We start from the raw sequence: 20,675 nt of genomic DNA, 5'->3' as shown, positions 1-20,675 counted from the left end.
CTTTGTTCATGACGTTTGTTTACAGCAACTGACAAACCACATCCGGGACACTCTGCCAGCCTTCCGGTGTCATCTGCAGAATCAGCTTCTGACCTTGAACAAAGAGGCAGAAGAGTACAGACAATATGGTCCAGATGACGCAGGACGTAGGACCAAGATACTGCTAAAGTCAGTCAGTCAGTCAAGGTTCCCATGAATGTTCCATTTGTATATTTATATGTAAGATTTTCTCCTTGTTTTTGTGTTTGTCCTCCAGGTCAATTCAACACTTGGCTGTTGACTTTGAGAAGCTAATCGAGGGCTCAGGTGACAAAGTAGACACTAATAATCTTTCAGGAGGTGCTAGGATCAACAGAATCTTTCATGAATGCTTCCCTTATGAACTGATCAAGGTGTGTGTACTTCCATATACCTACTTATGTTTGGTATAACAGTACATTCATAGTTCTAATGTTACTCAGCACCTATGGTCTGTGCTTGTCTACAGCTCGAGTTAGATGAGCAAAAGCTACGTCGGGAGATCACTTATGCTATCAGAAACATCCATGGTGTCAGGTGGAGAGCAATGTTCTGAGTGACAAATGTTTTACATCATTCAAATTTTTACTGCATTAACAACAATGTTATATCCTCCATCTGATCCATTTTGCCTCAGGACAGGCCTGTTTACTCCTGATCTGGCCTTTGAAGCCATAGTGAAGAAACAGATCTCAAGGCTAAATGGGCCGTGTATGAAATTGATTGACATGGTCAGTCAGGAACTCCTCACCACTGTGCATCAGTGCATCAACAAGGTACAATTATGTGAATGTGTGATGTACATATGTTACTGTGCAATTTTCTACTGTCAAATATGTTATAACTTACTTCTGGTCTGTTTTCTCTGTAGTTAAATTCCTTTCCTAAACTGCGAGATGAAACGGAGAAAATTGTAACTACTGAAATACGAGAACAAGAGAGTAAATGCAGAGATCAGGTCATCCACCTTTCCTCTTTATATGGCTGAGATCATTACAGACTTATTGTGGTTGGGTATTCTCTTCCTCTTCTCAGTATGTGTGTGCTCTTCTCAGGTTTTGCTGCTTATTGATGTGCAACTTGCATACATAAATACCAAACATGAAGATTTTGTTGGTTTCACTAAGTGAGTGTTCTCTTATCAGCTTTAAACATTGTCACTTAACACGGCATGTTAATGCTGATGTACTAAAATTGTTGTATTGTGTATGTTTTTGCTCACTCTTAGTGCCCAGCAGACGCACAATCAAAGCACTAAGAAGATTGCAGCAGGAATGGTAGGAAACCAGGTGAGACTACTTGGAGCACTATATTTAATAACTAGAAAAGCACTCAGAGAGCGCAGACCTCCACCAAGGCAGATCAGTCGGCCCCTGTGGCCCTCCCCACCCCCCCACCCCAGATCACCACCAAAATTTAATCATTTGTTCCTTGTGCCAGTATTAACATTTCCTGAAATTTTCATCCAAATCTGTTCATAACTTTTTGAGTTATTTTGCACACGGACAGACAAACAGACAAACCAACGCCGGCAAAAACATTACCTCCATGGCGGAGGTAATAATCATGTTTGAAGATTAAGCTTTCATCAGGATTATCTATATTATATGAGCCAAGTGGCCTCTGTGCATGCATGCTTGTGTGTGTCTGAGGATTCACACAAAATCTGGAAAGAGCTGACTGCTGCAGTTTGGCATACCGATGAATTTTTGGCCAAGGAAGAGACTAGCGAAAACGACAAGTTGATAGGACCAATATTTTGGGAGATATTAGTAATTTTGGAATACAATAGCCTTACACTCATGTTGCTAAAGCCAGAATTCTTTGGTGTTGACTGCTGGACAAATGCGGTACAACATACATGAATACACAACAGCATAAAAACTACCACATCTAGAACCCATGGATCCCCATGGGTCAACGCGCTAGTATCTTTTACCGCTCTAAAAATTTCAGCTGTTCCAGCAGTCAGTAACTTAAGAATAGGCAACAGGGGCGTAGCCCTTCTGTTGATTATTATGAGAACATTTTGTCAAATCCTGGTCTTATTTTTGCACATTTCCACCCAAAGGTTAAACTACATTTTAACAGTATATTAGTGATGACTCCATACCATGTTTGCTCATCTACCAACTCCATCAGTCTAATGTTTTTCACTGATGTGCCAATCACATTATTATTATTTATCTTTATTGATGTGTATATTTATTTTCTCTTTGCAAAAACAAACAAAAAAAAATCCTGGTATTCAATGATACTTTTTTTTTTCAAAGTGCCTTTGCACTTTGCATAATTGAAGTGTGTTTTTAATTTTATGATGATGTCAGCGTATCATGTGTAAACTGTTTATCAGATAATTTTGTGATTTTTATGGTATTCAGCTTTTACCGAAGAGCATTTAGGTACCGATCATAGGTCTGGAATTGACATTACCTTTTCACAGATGCACTCACTCTCCAAAGACTAATGTGTGATGTTATATTTATGGCACATAAGTTTTGAAATTAGGCATAATTAAAGACATGAATCCTAGTTTAGTTTGGTTTAGTTTGTACTTGTGGATAACACACCTGTTACACGTTAACAATAAGTTCAAATATAAAACTGTCAGTGATTTATGCATTATAAATAGTACTGAATAGTAATGGTGAATATTCCTGTAATACTACATTAATATACTCTCTCCATATATACACTTTGTACATATCATTGTATATATTTGTCTATTGTAATTTTGCCCCTTCATCTCCTGCTTTTCTCTAGGCTGTGACCCCTCTCTCCAGTCTAATAGTAGGAGACCATTCACTTTAAGTCTACTGACTTTCTTCTACCTCTTCTGGAGATATGTGTGTGCAGGACTCAAGCTAAAGGGCTGTGGGTTGGCATGCTACTGATTGCAAACATATACACTGGCACTCTGCAGAATGGCTTGTTGGTCATATTTTTCATCCTTTGCCACTGTTACATCACAGATTCTTTTCCTCTCTTCGCCGTTTATGTTGTCTGTAGAACTCTTTTCCCACTGCTGCTTAATATTCTTTACCTTCCTACCTGCTGCAACTCAGCTGCTTCATGAATAAGTAAAGATGTTGATACATACTTAGTTTGCAGGAGGCATATGTCATTTCTTTGTATTTTTGTGCCATGTCATGCTTATTTAATCATTAAATATCTTTCTTTTGCAGTACCTCTTCCCTTCCCAGTCTTTCTTATTCAAAATGTCTGTGCTTCTTACTCGTTCTTTAACTTGACAGCTGGTCTTCATTACCTGGTTGAATGTTTTGGTGATTGTATGTTGTGTAATCTTTTTTTTCCTCAGTGTCTTCTTAGTTTTATGTTCATCATCAATGTCCATAAACCTGTCTTGTCAACATTATGATGCTGATCCTGTAAAACTTGCCATCTGAACTCCTTACCCTTGGCTGTTGTGCAGATTATACGCAAGGGTTGGCTGACCATCAGCAACATCAGCATCATGAAAGGTGGAGCCAAGGAGTACTGGTTCATCCTCACAGCAGAGAGTCTGTCCTGGTTCAAGGATGATGAGGTAGGGGATTCACCTTCATTTAAATTACATTTTCTCATCTTACTTAAAATGTTAATGACACAGATACATTTTCCTATTTAGACTGACATTTAATTTCTAAAAAACAAACACACAACAAAATAGTGGAATCATTACACATCAGTATAAGTGAGTATTTGTAAGTTTATTAACATATGTCTCAGCATGAAACATATCAATTTGGAAAGTGAGAGATCACTACATAGATCTGTTCATGATGTTGCAGCACATCTAGTAAACCTCTGAAGTTTTACTGAAGTAGATGTGAGAGTTGTCCTCCACTCTGATGTCAGTGGGGCTGCCATCTGTCTGCCTGTCTGTGCCTGCTGTACAGGAGCAGAAGGTCTGCACAGCAAGTGTAGACAGGCAGACACACCACAACAGTCATCCTGTCACAGTTGATGTCATGGGAAGAGAGGAATACAGGAAGTGAGATCACAGAACTGGAGCACATGCCTACATTTGTATATCAACAAAATCATTACCTGTAAATCTATACATGACATCAGTGTAGACTGAAAGCTGCATTTGTGAGAAAGCTGTTGTAGATGAAATCGAGTTACGCTGTTTGACAGAAACAGTTGTGTGGTTTTTTGAAACAATGCATAGAGTGCTTTTACAAATAAGTCATTGTTCTTGGTAACCACACTAAAATAGCTTGAAGGCTGCAGTGTGGGGAGAATAACATAGATGGTCCCTATCTTTATGGTTCAATTGTGACATTAGAAAGTATTCTATACACAAGTTGAAAAGCATCTTCAACCCTGTGTCTCTGTCCAGCTAACTATTTTCTCTCCTACCACCTGGACCTGCAATTGAGCCCCTCCATATCCCCCATTCATTCCTCTCCTACCCCCCTTTCCATTTGTCCCGCTCTCTGTTCGCTCTTCCCTTGACTCCCCCTTTTCTTCCTCTTCTGGGAGTTCAGGCATTTGGAGCAGCTCACTCTGACACAGCTGGAGCTGCCCCAAGCCAAACTCAGACACACACTTACACACACACACATGCTTGCACAAACACACAGTGGACAGACTTGTATATACAGTATACAGTACACATGCAGAGTCTGATGTAAACAAACTGGCATGCAAATAGAGGAGAAAAATATACACTCACTCAGACAGACACATGGTCACTTTTCAGATAAACACTGGATTGCTTGAACACAGTGTTCTCAGACACAGCCCCAGGCATGCATATTGTACACACACACACACTGTTATAGGTTTCCTCTCACTGTCTTCCCCCTTACTAAGCATTTGCCAATCAGCTCACACATATACACACAGACTTAGCACATCTGTGACAAATAACAGACAAAGACAGGCAAGCAAATATCTTGTGACCACATCAGAGAAACAAGATTTGGCTGTCTGCGGATCAGGATGAGCCACGTATGTTTCACTACAAAGGTTAAAAACGTGTTAAGCTTTCCAGTTAATTTTGGTTTAGTTAGACTAGTCAAAATGTAATCTTTACACCCCACTATGCTGGAATGTTTATGTGTTTTGAAGGCCTGAGCTCATCGTCAATCACCCGTATTATCACAGAAGATCACATCTACTACTCCACACACACAAATGCACACAGTCGTACAAGCCAAACTTCTGCTTCTGCTCTCTTGCAGTTCCCGCTCTCAATTTCCCCGCCCAAACTACATTCACAGACATTTCTTTTTTCTTTGACTTTGCCCCCCCACACCCCCCCTTTTTATTTTACCTCTGCTGCCTTTTCCTTCTCCTTTCTCTCCCATTCCCTCTGTCTGTCTCCCCCCTTTTTCTCTCTCCCTCTCCCCCTTTCTGCGGTTGGCAGTCTCCCTGGGACTGTGCACATTCCTGGCTGGAAAATCTGAAGCTTTGTCCAAACACCAGCTTCCAAGATCTGCCCAGAGAAATCCCACATGGCTGTTTCTACACTGCAGACCTCCCCCTTTGACTCCCCCCTCCTCCTCTTCTCCTCCATAGTCTCTCCCCCACTTACACCCCCACTGACTTTACTTTCAGCTTTCCTTCTCCATCCCTGTGTCAACTGCTTCTATACACTGCAAATATAAAAAAAAAATCTGTAATATTCTTTGACACACCTTCTTGCTGTGTCCTACAGCACTGAACTTGTGTTAAGGGTGTATCATAATACTTCAGAGTTTAATCTCCATAGCACACTGAACAGACATGCATTCCTTCACCCCTCGACTGCCAGGGCTCCACCAGCAAGGTCTGAAGAAAAACAGACGACCCATGCTTATGCACTTAATCTACATGCTCCCCTCTGTGTGTAGGTATGCGTGAGGCCTGTTCCGTATCTTAAATCCATTAGCCTATAGGAAGAGAAGACACAGCTTCAGACACAGCAGCTCTGATGTATTATACCTCTCGACCACCCTAGCACCACTGGGAATATGACGCACACAAACACACATTCACACAAAGCAGTTATCCAGTCATATTCCAACACAAATGCACAAGCGGAATTTCACAATACACAATTTGGGAGAACTACTGTGTGAAAAAATCAGTTGGTGGAGAACTCCTCTGTTAATGCTGTGTTTAAAGAAACCTATGAGTTATTTTTTGTAACTTTCTGGCTCAAGTTGTACATTTTCATGCTGAAAGCAGGTCTTGCATGTAAACCTCCACTCTCTCCACGTATACTCTTAATTTAAGACGTCAAACTACAAAATAATGTCATTTTGCTTGTAGATTGATTGCAGTTTGAAAGGATTAAAATTAGGGTATGCACATTTAAAGGCATTTGCACACATTCAAGCAAGAACAATCAGACAGTAATAGAGCCTAAATTTGCCATGGCATAGAGTACATGCAGGTTTTTGTGATGTCCTGAGTCTTGTGTGTATGTTATAGTGAGTGTAGGCAGCTGAAGCACTTCCTTGCACAGTCTAACCAATGTGCAGACTACTGTACACCAGTAAGATCCTGAACAGGTAGTCTGAACACTGGGATGACGGAGCAGGACCCCTTCTCACTTTTTCTCCTCATCAGGCATCGCCTTTGCCCACTGGATGTTTGCTAGCTGTCCTGATGGTGGCGGAGGGAAGTCAGCAACAGTTTCCCTCTGTTGTTGTCTTCTTTCCTATCCGTTGTGTCACAGGGCGAAGGGGTCTCACACACATCAGACATCCATTTCTGCAGCTGTCCCTCATCCGGAGATGTCAGTGTATCTTGAGTTGGTCGTCCGCAGGGCCGTGTCCCAGCGTAGTATCCAGTCTTGACGTGGCACATTCAAGCGTTCAGCTAGGGATCTGCCCGTTCACTCAGGGAAGGCATAAGGAAATAAGGGGAGTGAGAGAAGGAGAGAGAGTTAGGGAGGAACTTAGCAGCCATATATGGGTTGATGTGACCCTTGGGGAATCAACTTTGGAGTGGTCTGCAATTTCTCCTCACTTCTCCTGCACACTCTCTCCGGCTCTCAATGTTCCTCAATCCTTCCTCTTCCACACTAGCAAAATTCACCTCTTCTATCCCTCTATCCCTCCTCTTCCTCTCTTCTCCATCTCTACTTTCTATTTCTACCTCATCAGAGCACCCTATACTCTCTCTAGTCTCCTCCCCCTCCGTCTAAAGCGATCCCAGATGTTGCTGTATGAGCGCCAATCCCGTTCTGTCATTTTTTTCAGCCTCTGTTACAGGAAGTGGGCCCCTCTGGAAAAAAGGAAAGAGGAACGAAGGAAGAGAGTCGTAGGGTTCAGGGGAGTACTCAGAGAGGGAAGACCAAAATGTACTACCTCATGCGCACTTGCTTAAACACACACCCATGCGTACACACATACGCTGTGATTTTCTTACAGGGATGCTTTAGTTCATCTTTTTAAGGAGGTCACCTTCCTGTTTCATCTTTCCTGTCTCATCTCCATCTCTACCTTAAGCACAGCTGGAACTAAAAACCAAAGCAGCTCTCTGAAAGCCCCCTGTCTCAAAGGGTAAAAAGAGGGAGCAGGCCAGGGAAGAGCGAAGAGGGGGATGGGCTTTACTTTAGGAGAAATGTTGTGTTAGAGCTCGAGTCTGAGTAATGACTTTCACATGTGGGCCCGGCCTCTCTCCATTTTTTTTTTTTTTTTTTTCATAGTCCTTCTCTCATTCCCTCCCTCCCAGCTTTGCTTCTCTGAACCCTGCCTCCATACTGTCTGGTTCTCCTCACCCTGTCCTCTCTGCTCCTCCAACTGTTCTCTGTCATTCATAAGTCCCTATGGTGACGACAGACTATAGACTTATGGCATCTATTTTGCCTTCTCTCTCCCCCTTTTCCACCATCTCTCTTTCACTCGTTAGCGATTTGTTAATGAGTCAGACAGACAGACACATCATTTTATATGAACTCTGATACAACAGCGCTCCAGATTCTGTGCGACACTTTGCTTTCCACAGGTTCACCGACACAAGGCCCCTCTAGCAGAGCAGCTCCCTTTTCTAGACGCAAACCCGTAGCACTAGATGTACAACAGTTACAACCGAAGTGTGTGTTTTTTTTTGCCAACAACACCTGTGTTACCTCTCTATGATGTCATATTTTACTCTGCATACCGCTGTCAACCTTTATCTCTCTGTATTCTGTCTTTTCCAGGAGAAGGAGAAGAAGTACATGCTTCCTCTGGACAACTTAAAACTGAGAGACACGGAGAAAGGTTTTATGTCCAGCAAATTCGCTTTTGCAATCTTCAACACAGAGCTAAGGTTTGTGCGTAGCTGCAGGCCTGTGTGTGTGCATGTTTAGAGAGTCAGAAAAGGGAGTTCTGTTTATGTCACCTGCTTGCTGAAGTTGGAGTGATATTTTTGACAGTTGCACATGTTGCAGAAGAAAGGGAGGAGATGTCAGATTGGTATTTTGCCCTTGCTTTAACCTCTGCTATTCAACTTTGCCACCGGAAGTGAAAGGATATCCAGCGGGTACTGGAGCTGGAGTAAATTTTTTTTGTGTCTGACTGTACGCCAGGCTGTTGAGGGCAGCGCTGGCTTTGGATTTGTTGGGTTTATGTGTGTGAAACAGATTGAGAGAGACAGAGAGACCAAAAGAGAGCATAAGAGAAAAAGAAAGTGAGAGAGAGTGAATACTTTGGAGTTGGAGTTTACCCAAAATCCTGGCTGATTGTACCAAAGCATGTGGGCTTTGTTTATAATTCTGTGTGCTATTCTGCATTCGGACACACCAACTGGATTTGTGTGTGCACATGTGTGTATGCGCCTTTGCAAATGTGTGTGAGTGTGTGTTTGTATAGACCACAGCATACCGACGGCAGGCTCATTAAGCAGCTAATCAAAGCCAGAGAGTTTGGATCAGAGATGAGGCTGCTCTTGTTTGGAAAGAATTGCTCGACTCACCACAAAAAGGAGGGAGAGAGAAGAATTGGAAGGGCTAAGAGGAGAAAGAAAGGGGGGAGAGAGAGTATCAGAGCCATTGGCCAGGAATGTGTCAAAGTCTGTCCTATGGCGCCCCCCCTTCCTCCCCTTCCCCACTTTTTTCCTGCACCCTCACTCTCTCTGTTTCTCTTTCTGTATTTGTGTGTGTGTGTGTGTGTGTGTGTGGCAGACATTGCGGTGGTTTTGTCCCTGTCTGACAGTAATCAAAAACCTCAGGAAACTCTTCAAATCTAAAGCAGTTGGGGTTCAGCACAGAAATTCCCCAAGACGAGTTGAAAAACTCACACTGGCCATAAGTAAAGTATAAGACAGAACTGGATTAGAAAAAACACTGTTGATATGAATGATAAATGAGCAGAGTAAAATTTTAATAGTCACACTTGAGTGTATGCATACGATAGTGTCCTGTTTTGTGTAATAGCACTGTAGTATTGTCATCGTTGGCTTTGCTCCCTGTCTGTTAGCCACCACACCCTGACTTATTAGCCTCACCCATCCTAGCCTAGCCATAAGCTCACAAACTGACGGACTGTTTCTTGATCTTTCTCCGTTGTTCTCTGCTGTTTCAGTCATCGTGTAACAGTCTGTCATTTTTTCTTTTTGTTCCTATTGTCTCTCTTTCTCTCTCTCTCACACACACACACACACACAAAACGGTTTCGCATATTTGAGGTTAATTGCTATGTGTTATGAATGTGAGAAGGGTACAACAAAAGGAGGAATGAAACAACTGAGTGATTAACAAAAAATGTTTAACAGATGGGCCCCAGCCTGCTCCAGAGCCTTTGCCTGTTTTTAGGTTGGCTGTGCACAAAGATGGTATGGTGGTGTGAAGAAGGAAGTGAGAGGAGAGACAGAGGGGAAGAAGGAATGAAGAACACGGAGGGAATATATGATGATTAGGGGATAAGCTGTTGTGAGGGAAGTCACAACAGCTTCACAATGGTTGAAGAACAATTTTAAAAAAGTTTTAGTTTGTGTGTCTATGTGTATCTGCACATGTGAGTCGCTCTCCTCTTCATGGAGTTTATTCTTTTAGTTCAGTTCAAAGTTAGCTTTACTGGCATGAGTGTTACAGGAAACGACATTGATAAAGCATCAATATGTCAATACCATTTAGCTTTTAAGTAACACACAAAATTTTAGGGAGATGGGCACAACATGTCATGAAGTATCTTCCATCAAGCATCTGATGATTTTCAACCTGGTGCTGACTTGCAAGGCCGCTTTATCAAAACCTAATGACCTGTTAACTCAGTATCAAGTAATTTACACAAGATGCAGAAATAAGACACAAGCAAGCATGGAAGCTACAGTGGAGTGGCCATGGCTCAACAATAACCGAAGGGTTGGCAGTTCGAATCCCACTCTGTCCTAGTCATGTATCGTTGTGTCCTTGGGCAAGACACTTCACCTACCTTGCCTCCAGTGTCACTCACACGGGTGTATGAATGTTGGGTGGTGGTCGAAGGGGCTGTTTGGCACGTATTGGCAGCCATGTTTCCATCAGCCTGCCCCAGGGTAGCTGTGGCTACAAATGTAGTTTACTTTGGGTGCCTTAAAAAGCGCTGTAGAACTCTAATCCATTTTTATAAAACTGAAAACGGTGAATATAAAAGAAAATTAATTGTAAATATATGAATAACACCCATATTCATGTTCCATTTCTACTGAAAAAAAATAGGTGAGGTTTGATAAATCTACTGTTAGATTTCATTTTGACATGATTAACTGAGATGTACAGTACAATGCAAAAGCCGTCTGCCACCTTTATCTTTGTTGTTTTTTGCAGGGTTGAAATGAGCATCCATATTTATTTGTCATTCTCTTTTCTTCAGATACAACAAGAAAATATAAGAATTATGTGCACAGCCTTAAAAGACACACAAAAAAGGAAGTAAATGGGTTGTAAAGGTTAAAGGGACTATTTAGCATGACTCCTGACCCCATGACAAGAAACAACACAAACAGAAACATCTAACGTGTTGAATTAAACTTGATATAAAACATCAGAAAATTAATGTAGTAGATCTCATATTTTCTGAATAAAAGGGTTAAAGATATGTTAAGTGCAAGAGGAGGTCAAACTAAAAACTACCACTTTTATAGAAGTTGTTTTTAAACTTTAGTTTTTGCTGCTGTAAACATGCTTCTATACTTCTCATATATCCAGATTGTTTCATAATACAGAAACTTAGAAATGCATACGTGCGGTCATTATAACTTTACTAAACCAACAAGCCTAATGTTGGCCCAGGACTTTTGCTCAGTACTGAACACAAAGGCCCAACTCTTAAGTTTAATGTGGACCACAGTTTTTCTAGATACATGTTCCAAAAACCCTCGACATGAGTTCAGATTACTATTATTAGAAAAAGGTATTACAAAATTAGAACATAAGTATAAAAATCCTCTGTGTGGTCTGGATAAATTCCAAATATCTCTTATCTTCCTTCCGTTGAATACAGCCATTCTGTGCAATGATAGGTGTTCTCAAGCTAAACTATAATTCAAGCGATGTGGTCTGTGACTTGGCCTCACAATGTTTTGCAAGAGACATCTTTTTAGTACTAGGGATTTACTACTTTTTTGCCCTCCCTTTAGAGAAGGAGAAAAAATTGTTTTGCTTCTGAATGAGATGAATTTGGAAAAAAAAGAGAAAAAAAAAAAGCACACTGAAATAAATGACTGAAAACCTTGTTGTTCAGCTCAGATTGTCCCAGGAAACCAGAAACGACTAAAAGGTCAGTCTGTTATGCTGCACACCCGTGTTACCCTGGGACACCGGTCCATGTCGGTTGGTGTTATTTTCATAACCCTGTTGTTGTGTAGGTCAAGGCACCTTTAGGATGTTAATGCTGTTATTTATTTCATAGTGGTCTGACAGTATTAAAATTCATTGCAGGAATGTGTATAAGGACTACAAATACCTCGAGCTGGCGTGTAACTCTCAGGAGGAGTTGGACAGCTGGAAGGCTTCGCTGTTGCGGGCTGGAGTGTACCCTGAGAAAGTCACTGTGAGTCCTTTGACCTCTAATTTAACCCAATTAAACCCAACCCTGACCTCAGCGGTGGGGAGCTGCACCTGCCTGCATTTTACCTTTGTGTAGTACACTCACAGGTTTTTGCTAACCTTCACTCAGGCCATAACCCCTTTTTGCATGTTCCCCCTTCTTCTTCCCCTTCCAAAGTGAAAAAGCAAGTCCCCCACCCCTTCCATCTCGCTCTGTCGTTGGCTCTTCAGCACAGCATTCTTGGCCCATGATGTCACTACAATATGTGTATATGTGTGTGTGTGTGTATGTGTGTGTGTGTGTTGTAGTCTGTTTCTAATCAGCAGTTCCTCGTCCCTCACCCACTCCCCCCTTTCTTTCTTCTGCCCACTCCTCCTTACCTCCCTTGTGTTCCCTCTGTTCTGCTCTCTGTGCTCCTACCACAGTGGCTCTGCGTTTCTCTTTGTCACCAGCAAAGAACAGATGACGAGACGAGATAACGGAAATAAGCATAAACCCAATCTGTATCGTTTCACACTTCACCCCACCGACTTGTAGCAAATGAAACCAAAAGCATAGTCTGAATTCTGGATGTTGCAGTTCCTTCTTACTCCAGCTTGTGTGTCATCTAGGTGGACGGACAGGGAAATGGGGCGCCTGAAAACTTTACTGACCCCCAGCTGGAGCGTCAGGTGGAAACCATCCGTAACCTGGTTGACTCCTATATGAGCATCATCTATAAGACCATCAGGGACCTAATGCCAAAGACCATTATGCACCTCATCATTAACAGTGTAAGCTGCAAACTCAGTCCCAAACAGCACTTCTTTCTTTCTTTCTTTCTTTCTTTCTTAATCATTATCTCTTATGGTTTCTTAATGGAAATACTGGTTTGGTTTAAATCATAATCCAAAATTACCTTGTAGAATCTATAGATGGGTGACAGATTAAAGAATAAAGGAAAACCTAATGGTAGTGGTCTCTTTCAGGATGACAGTGCCCGTGTCCTTAGAGTGCAAGCGCTCACTTAATGGTTTGATTTGTATGAAAATTATGTGAGATCTCAGCTCAAATCATCTGCTGTCTCAGATTTTGGACCAACATGTTATGCATCACTCTCCATCACCGTAAGCAAAACATTACATGTGAGAATATCTTCTGGAATAATGGTGTTCATCCCATGTGTAGAGTTCCATGCCAAGGAGCACTGACGGTCTTCTGGCAGCACATGGTAGCACAACACCTTATGAAAACACTAGTTTGGTTTTCCTCGTAATTTATCACCGTCTGTATATTCCTTTGTCTAAATGATTTGAAACGGTATTTGATTAATTTTCCAGTGACTTAAAAAAAGATAGAAAGGAGAGATTGATGATTTTCATCACCGTTTTAAGAATGCAGTCATAATCCCAAATCAGAGCAGAATATCACTTTACAGGGTCTAACATTTTGACTTGTCACAGCTGTTTATAATCCCTCTCTGTAGGTGAAGGAGTTCATTAGCTCTGAGCTCCTGGCCCAGCTCTACGCTCTGGGAGAATGCTCAGCACTGATGGATGAATCACCAGAGCAGCAGCAACACCGCGAGGAAGTGCTCCGCAAACATGCTGCCCTGAAGGAAGCACTCTCTGTCATCGGAGAGATCTCCACCTCCACCTGCTCCACCCCTCTGCCCCCACCTGTCGATTCCTCATGGATACAGCCCACCAGGTACATTCACACTCCAGCTCCAGTCAATAAATATAGTAAACTAAATCACTAATGGGCGTCTTCTCTTCTCAGCCCCAGTCTACCTAGAAAATCAGCGCCCGGTGGCAGGCTAGTGGTCCGCGGCCACGCCCCACCTGTTCCTCAGATGACCACTCACATTGCACCTACCGCCTCTGTAACCACCGATGGCCTTAAGCAGCACCGCAGCCAACCCCATCGCGCCCCTCCAAGTGTGCCAAAGTGAGTCTGAAATCAGACTTTCTGCTCTTTAAGTCTGACCTGTTATGTCTTCCAGTCTGTTCTCAAATATGTACTGGTATTTATGCATACAGACAGTCACACGTACACATTCAAAAGTTGCACCACAGAGGCACAGGGGTAGAATGAGCTGTTATTTGAGATGGGTGGGGGTCTACTGGAAAATGTGTTTCTCATATTCTCTTTCCCATCAGCCTTGGTAGACAGGACTTCTCTCTGTGCAACTTTCTACTGGAGCCAGAGACAACAGGCTGAGCGCTTTGTCAAGTTTTCATCTCTCTCTCTCTGTCCTTTAGCCCCCCACCCCCCTACCCCCACCCCTCTCTTTTTTCTTTTTCTCCTAGCATGCATTTGTTTTATTGCCTTCCCCAGTTTCCCTCATGCAATAACCGTTATTTTTCCTCTTCCCTCCACTTCTTTTTCTTGCACATTTCTTCACTTCTCTTCTTTCACTGGTTCCTCCCCTGCTTTTGGCCTGTCTCTCCTTTTTCTCTCTGCCTCATTTCCTCTGTGCTCTCCAATGGTTCTTTAGGTTCTTTCCCGCATACAGTCTCGCTCTTTCCTTTCCTGACCATTTCCAACCAAATGTATGCTACGTTTTCTTACTTACTCTCACTCCCCTATAGATCTACAGCACATGGAGCGTTAGGGTAGCTCTGTAAGTCAGGACTTGGGGCTTTTTTGTTCATCATTGTAAAATCCTTTGACACCAGAGACATTTTATAATCAAATCTGAAAAAATATACAGCTAAACATACACATAGAATATTCTTAGAAACTGGTGTGCTCACACAAAACCAGAGTCCTCTATAACTCTCTCCACTATTTCACGCTCACCCATTGTAGTCGTCATTGTCATTTGACTGTTCACTCTGACCTGCAGTTTATTTGTAGTGTAGCTTTGTAATAGTAATTTACTGATCTTATTTTCTCTCTAGGAGGGTTCCACCATCTATCCCCAATGTGAAGTGAGGGTTTTCTCTGTTCAGAATGTCATCATCTGTCCATCCCAGTGATTCTTCAAGCTGCAGATAACTACAACCCAGAGAGACCCGTGACCTGTGTGATGTGTAATCCAGCTGAAGCACTACGCTGGGCTTCTCTTTATCTCCTATGGGAACTGCTGTCTGCAAAATTCACTCAGTCTTGGGTCTGTTTTGTATATAATATCAATGGCCATAAATGCTGGAATGTGCTCGGCTGTCTGCTGCTGACTTGTCTCAAGTGCCTTAAGATTGTGTAAATAAAAATGTCATTTATTCTGCCGTAAAAGATAATACATGCATTATTTTTACTGTTTGTGAATATTTGTAGCAGGACTGTACTGTCACCACTCCACCACCCAACTTGGTCTTCGAGTAGCATTAGACCAGAAACGGGGAAAAAAAAAATACTTGGCGGGTTGGGCTTAGTGGAAAAAAATCTGATTTATTTCACCAACATGTTTTGGCACATGCTCTTTATCAAAATAATTTACAGAATGTGTGAAAAATTCAGTCTGCATAATTACACTCTGCAAGAAGGCTGAATTATTATCTTGTCCAGTGAGAACTCTGCTGCCAAAGGATGTTCCCCTGAAATGTCAAAGTACACGACATAATAAAACTAAATAAAACCTCTCCCCATCACATAATGTGAGCATAAGTACCAACAGACTATAAATTATGAAACGGGTGAAAATTCAAAAGTGTTAATACAGTTAAAACGTTTAACACAGTGTCAAACAGCCACAATGACAATAAAACTATCAATTTGAATAATATCTTCTTTAATTCCCCTTTGGGTATAACCCTTTAGAACTGTAAATCCAGAAAGCCACTTTTCTTAAGAACGTTAAAGTCACCCCCTTTGGCTCCGACGATGTCCTGTACTAATAAAAGAGAAAATGACTGGCTACTGGGTGTTTTAAAGAACTCATATTTTCTGGTAAATTATCTTTCCATAAGTGCCCTGTTTCCCTAACATATATTTTACTGCATGTGCCATTTATTTTCATAGTTTTATATATGATTAAAGTTTGATCTATTACTCGTACTGACAGCTTTAATGTCCAAGTAGTTCATGATGTGAAGCCTGTGAAGTGTTAGATACTGAGGAGCACCTCTACAAGAGCTTTTTAACCCTTTAAAATAAAGAAAACAAACAGCAATGTATCTGAATTAACAATCACCAGAGCTTAAAATATAGTAATATTTTTTTCTATGGCCATTTTGTGCCTTTTTGTCTCATACTGCCTCTCCAGAGTGTTATAGTAAACAAAACTGAAGATAAAAAAAAAAAAAAAAAAGCCTGGACAGATCTTACAAAAGTTGCATCACAAACCAATGAGGGAGGTTTGATGTAAAAGTTTAAATAAAACACATGATCTAAAGCTGTGTTTCTCAAACTTGAGGTCAGTACTTGAAACTTTTAGACATAAATAGCAAGATATTATAAATGTTCATCAAATCATGTGAAATTCAGAGACGAGGTGTCAGTTGTAAAAGACACAGAAATGTAACAGTAAGATAAAAAAAAAAAAAAAACATGCTGTGGAACATGTTTCAATCCTTGTAAATTATGAAAACAAATTCATCAGTGTATCTGACTAAACACACACTAGATCTACATTACAGAACAGGCACATTTGTATTTCTACTAGGACATGACATTTTTATTATTTTACTTTGAGAAATGAACATGTGAATCAGTAACTGGTCTGAGGTCTGTGGATTGGTGATTTAGTCCAGCTTCATAGTATTACAGTCCATGTGTTAGACTCTACTATCACAGCCCCACAAGTCGCCGTGACGCACAGTTCCAACGTGACGCTCTCCTGTTTTATCTGCGCGTGAGTCTGTGGGAAGAGGAGCCGCTGTTCCTGTGACCTGGGTGTCAGTGTCGGGCGTCACCTCCTGTTCTTCTTCTAAAACACTATAGCGCCACCACGCGACGCCGGACCGGAAATGATACCTGCCTCAACTGAGAAACACATAGAGATGAAGGTACGACACCTAGCGGCCGAAGCCCTGAACTGCATTTAGATATAAACGCGTAGAAAAGCAACTGACAAAGCGACGTATATATTTAATTTTTTCCCCCTTTTTTCTCTCGTTTTTTTTTTATCATCGAAACTTAAATTAAGGAGCTACATTTGTTGGAATTTATGTACGGAAATAAAAACAAAAAATTAAACCACTATTTTCTAGGGCACTTAGAATTATTACACTTTTCTCCCTGTTAGGACGTTGCTGATTGAATGAAAAAAACACTGTCCTATGTGGCATTTTAACCCTTTCATGCATAGTGGTCACTACAGTGGACAGTTCTTCTACAGCTGTTCTCTTATATATTCATGGGTTTTGTTGTTTTTAGTTCCATATCAGCCAACACAGTGGACTCTTATGCACCATCCCACACACTGCCATTCATACCATTACTGTAACTGTGGTGTTTTTGATAAACCTGATCTCTAGTAACATGTTTGAGTGTAAAAGAAAATTGCTAATTGTTATTAGACTGTAATCAACAGTTTGTTTTTTAACAAAGAGTCAAAAGGTCTTTTTTTTTTTTTTTCACATTATCTCCATGAAGTGAGTAGTAACTAGTATTAGAGTATGTTGTTTTATTGCACCCATTTTATGAACAGCACTTTGGGATTTTTAACTGTGAAGAGCGCTTTATAAATAAACTTTAATTTCTTATTTACATCAGATTAGCTGCATTAAAAATGTTTTTGTTTCATAGTTTTCACTCAATAGATCAGTAAATACATGTTTCTTCGCTTCTAAAATGAAGCGAATGGTGTCCAGCTGAGTGGACATTTTTGTAACTCCATAAAAAATAGGTTAATAAAAAACTTAAATCGCATTGTTTTTTTTGTTTTGTTTTGTTTTTTTGTTTTGTTTTGTTTTGTCTTTTTTTTCATGCCTAAAGAGGAATAAAAACACTCAGGAAAAATATCTTGTTTAAGGTTCTCATAATTCATGCATGAAAGGGTTAATATCCAACCTGATACGACAGGTAATTGCTGCTCCCTTCTGATAGAAACTTTTTACGCAATCTGACAACTTCTACAGGTGTTTTCAATCATGTACGATAGAGGTCAGTGAGGTCACTGAAAAGGGTTGTGGCTTCAGGCAACCACAGGGGACACCACGTGATACCACTGCAGCCAGCAGTGCCTATGGATTTGTCTTATCAGATGTCAATCACATTGGACAGCAATAGACCTTTTTCAGCCAACAAACTGTTTAACCTCTTTATAATCACAAGTTTCAACATTTTACCACTCACAGGCTTAATACAAAAGCTTGTAAATAAATGGAAAATGTTGTAGGTAACACTAGAAAACATAAATACAGATACAGATTAAGTTTTTGTTTTGTTTTGTTTTGTTTTTATCAAAGTTGATCACATCCAATCCAACTTTGTTTGTAAAGCACTTTAAAACAACTGCAGTGGACCAAAGTGCTGTACAGAAAAATAATTAAAACCAAAATAGAAGAATAAAATTCAGATTAGATTTAAAGACATGGAAACTGTACAAAAAAGAAAAAAGTGCAATACAGAAGAATAAATAAAACCCAAATAAAAATAATAAAATACAAGAATAGATTAAAAAGCCATATAATTAAAAACCACAAAATAAATAAATAAATAAAATAGATAAATACGAACAATAAACCACTACCAAATAAAGACAATAGAATAAAGATAGTACCTTCGAACATCTCACATGGTTTCAAAAGCCAAGGAGAAAAGATGGGTTTTAAGAAGGGATTTAAAAACAGACAGAGAGGAGGCCTGGCTGATATGGAGAGGCAGATCGTTCCATAGTTTAGGAGCTGCTGCAGCAAAGGCACACTCACCCCTGAACTTGTGCGTAGTTTTTGGTATACTCAGGAGCAGTTGGTCAGCTGACCTGAGAGAGTGGGGGGGGTATATAAAGCTGCAGCAGTTCAGAGAGGTAGGGGCGAAGCCATTTAGGGATTTAAAAGTAAATAAAAGAATTTTAAAACAGATCCTAAAATGCATGGGCAGCCAGTGGAGTGAGGCTAAAATGGGGGAAATGTGCTGGTGTTTACGTGTGCTGGTTAAAACACGTGCAGCGGCATTTTGCACCATCTGAAGATGGGCGACAGAGGAACCACTAGCCCCCACATAAAGTCCATTACAGTAATCGAGCCTGGTGGTCACAAAAGCATGAATTACTGTTTCAAAGTCCTGCCTAGAAAGAGTTGGTTTAATTTTGGCCAGGTGCCTAAACTGGAAAAAAATTGATTTAATAACTGAACGGATCTGACAGTTGAACTTGAGTTCAGCATCCACTTTAACACCAAGGTTTGTGACGGTTGGCCTAATATACTGGGCCAAGGGACCCAGATTTACATGGGGGGACCTGGTGGTGCCACCAAAAACTATCACCTCTGTCTTTTTCTCATTGAATTTTAAAAAATTTGTAGTCATCCAGGTCTTTATGTCATCAAGACACCTGAGCAGAGGTTTGACAGTAGATTCATTATTCTTTTTGAGAGGGACATATATCTGACTGTCATCTGCATAGCAGTGGAAGACAATGCCATGCTTCCTAATTATAGACCCAAGTGGAAGCAAATAAAGAGAGAAAAGAAGAGGGCCTAAGACTGAGCCCTGTGGGACCCCACATGAGAATGAGAGTTGGGCAGAAGAGGACAATGAGTCACCAAGTTTGACACAGAAGGTTCAGTCAGCCAAGTATGACCTAAACCACTCCAGTGCCACACCCTTGATACCCACCCACTGTTTTAAATGAGAGATTAAAAGTTCATGGTCCACTGTGTCAAAAGCAGCAGTTAGATCTAAAAGCACAAGAAAACCACAGTCACCAGTCAGTGGCTAAAAAGATGTCATTAAAAACTCTTAAGAGAGCTGATTCAGTACTGTGCAGGGGTTTAAAACCAGATTGGAAGACCTCAAGAATTTTGTGCTTTTCCAAAAAAAAATCATTGTGTGCAAACTATTTTCTCGAGGATTTTTGAAATAAAAGGCAATCTAGAAATAGGCCTGTAATTGGCAGGAACTGCAGTATCTAGTCCTGGTTTTTTAATTAAAGGTTGCACTGCTGCACGTTTGAAGTTTTTAGGGACTACACCTGAGGACAAACTGCAAATGATAAGACTCAGAACGGAGAACCCTGTGGTGGGGAGAACCTCTTTAAATAGTTGAGGAGGGACCACATCATTTGGAGAACCTGAGTGCTTCAGCTGGCCAACAGTCTTCTGTAACAAAGACAGAGTCACAGGTTCAAACCTGTCAAAGACAGCAGAGCAGGGCACAGACACTGAAGTGTCATCTGCAAAGGGTGAGATTAAAGCCCTGGTGGAGGCAACTTTATCAATGAAGAAATTAAGAAACTGTTCACACACAGCAGGGGAGGACTCCATAGAGACAGTCTGTGGGGCATTAAGAACAGTGTCAGTGGTCTTAAACAAAACGCGAGGCTTATGACAGTTGGACAGAATAATATCAGAAAAATATTTCCTTTTAGCATCTCTCACAGTTTTCTGATAATGACACCAGCAGTTCCTTAAAATTTGAAATGACACCTGCAGTTTGTCCCTTTTCCACTTCCACTCAGCTCTACAGCACCCACAACTGATCAAAGGAGAAATTCACTTTCTTAAGCAGCTCAATAAAATAAAAATAAAGAATGACTAATTAGACTGAGGTGTTAAAATAAAATAGTGTGGAAAAATTAAATATAAAGTAAAAAGAAAGAAAGACTGAGGTGGCAGTGGG

At 40.9% G+C, this 20,675-nt stretch overlaps 2 protein-coding genes across 4 annotated transcripts in view; one reads left to right on the top strand and one right to left on the bottom strand.

Moving 5' to 3' along the window:
• The window catches only part of dnm3a (dynamin 3a), a 24,172-nt gene extending 8,147 nt beyond the window's left edge, over window positions 1–16,025 (top strand). For both annotated transcript variants that reach the window (XM_030132157.1, XM_030132158.1), the window contains 15 exons: window positions 26–168; window positions 257–392; window positions 488–555; window positions 656–794; window positions 890–976; window positions 1,074–1,144; window positions 1,247–1,307; window positions 2,782–2,808; window positions 3,452–3,565; window positions 8,162–8,271; window positions 11,861–11,972; window positions 12,581–12,742; window positions 13,435–13,658; window positions 13,731–13,898; window positions 14,855–16,025. In XM_030132157.1, coding sequence (XP_029988017.1) covers window positions 26–168; window positions 257–392; window positions 488–555; window positions 656–794; window positions 890–976; window positions 1,074–1,144; window positions 1,247–1,307; window positions 2,782–2,808; window positions 3,452–3,565; window positions 8,162–8,271; window positions 11,861–11,972; window positions 12,581–12,742; window positions 13,435–13,658; window positions 13,731–13,898; window positions 14,855–14,888 — 1,656 coding nt within the window. In that variant the 3' untranslated portion in view covers window positions 14,889–16,025. The remainder of the gene's footprint in view (window positions 1–25; window positions 169–256; window positions 393–487; window positions 556–655; window positions 795–889; window positions 977–1,073; window positions 1,145–1,246; window positions 1,308–2,781; window positions 2,809–3,451; window positions 3,566–8,161; window positions 8,272–11,860; window positions 11,973–12,580; window positions 12,743–13,434; window positions 13,659–13,730; window positions 13,899–14,854) is intronic.
• The window catches only part of tmed5 (transmembrane p24 trafficking protein 5), a 24,172-nt gene continuing 13,055 nt past the window's right edge, over window positions 9,559–20,675 (bottom strand). Inside the window, exons 5-6 of one of the 2 annotated variants that reach the window (XM_030132163.1) lie at window positions 14,193–14,206; window positions 9,571–9,587 (exon numbers count right to left, since the gene is read on the bottom strand). The gene's annotated coding sequence lies outside the window, so the exon portion shown is untranslated. Of the gene's footprint in view, window positions 9,588–14,192; window positions 14,207–20,675 lie in introns of both variants that reach the window. The other variant, XM_030132164.1, reaches the window with a different exon arrangement.

This window comes from Sphaeramia orbicularis, chromosome 4 (genome assembly GCF_902148855.1).
Source record: "Sphaeramia orbicularis chromosome 4, fSphaOr1.1, whole genome shotgun sequence".
Classification (NCBI taxonomy): Eukaryota; Metazoa; Chordata; class Actinopteri; order Kurtiformes; family Apogonidae; genus Sphaeramia; species Sphaeramia orbicularis.
This window is presented reverse-complemented; position numbering and strand designations above follow the sequence as displayed.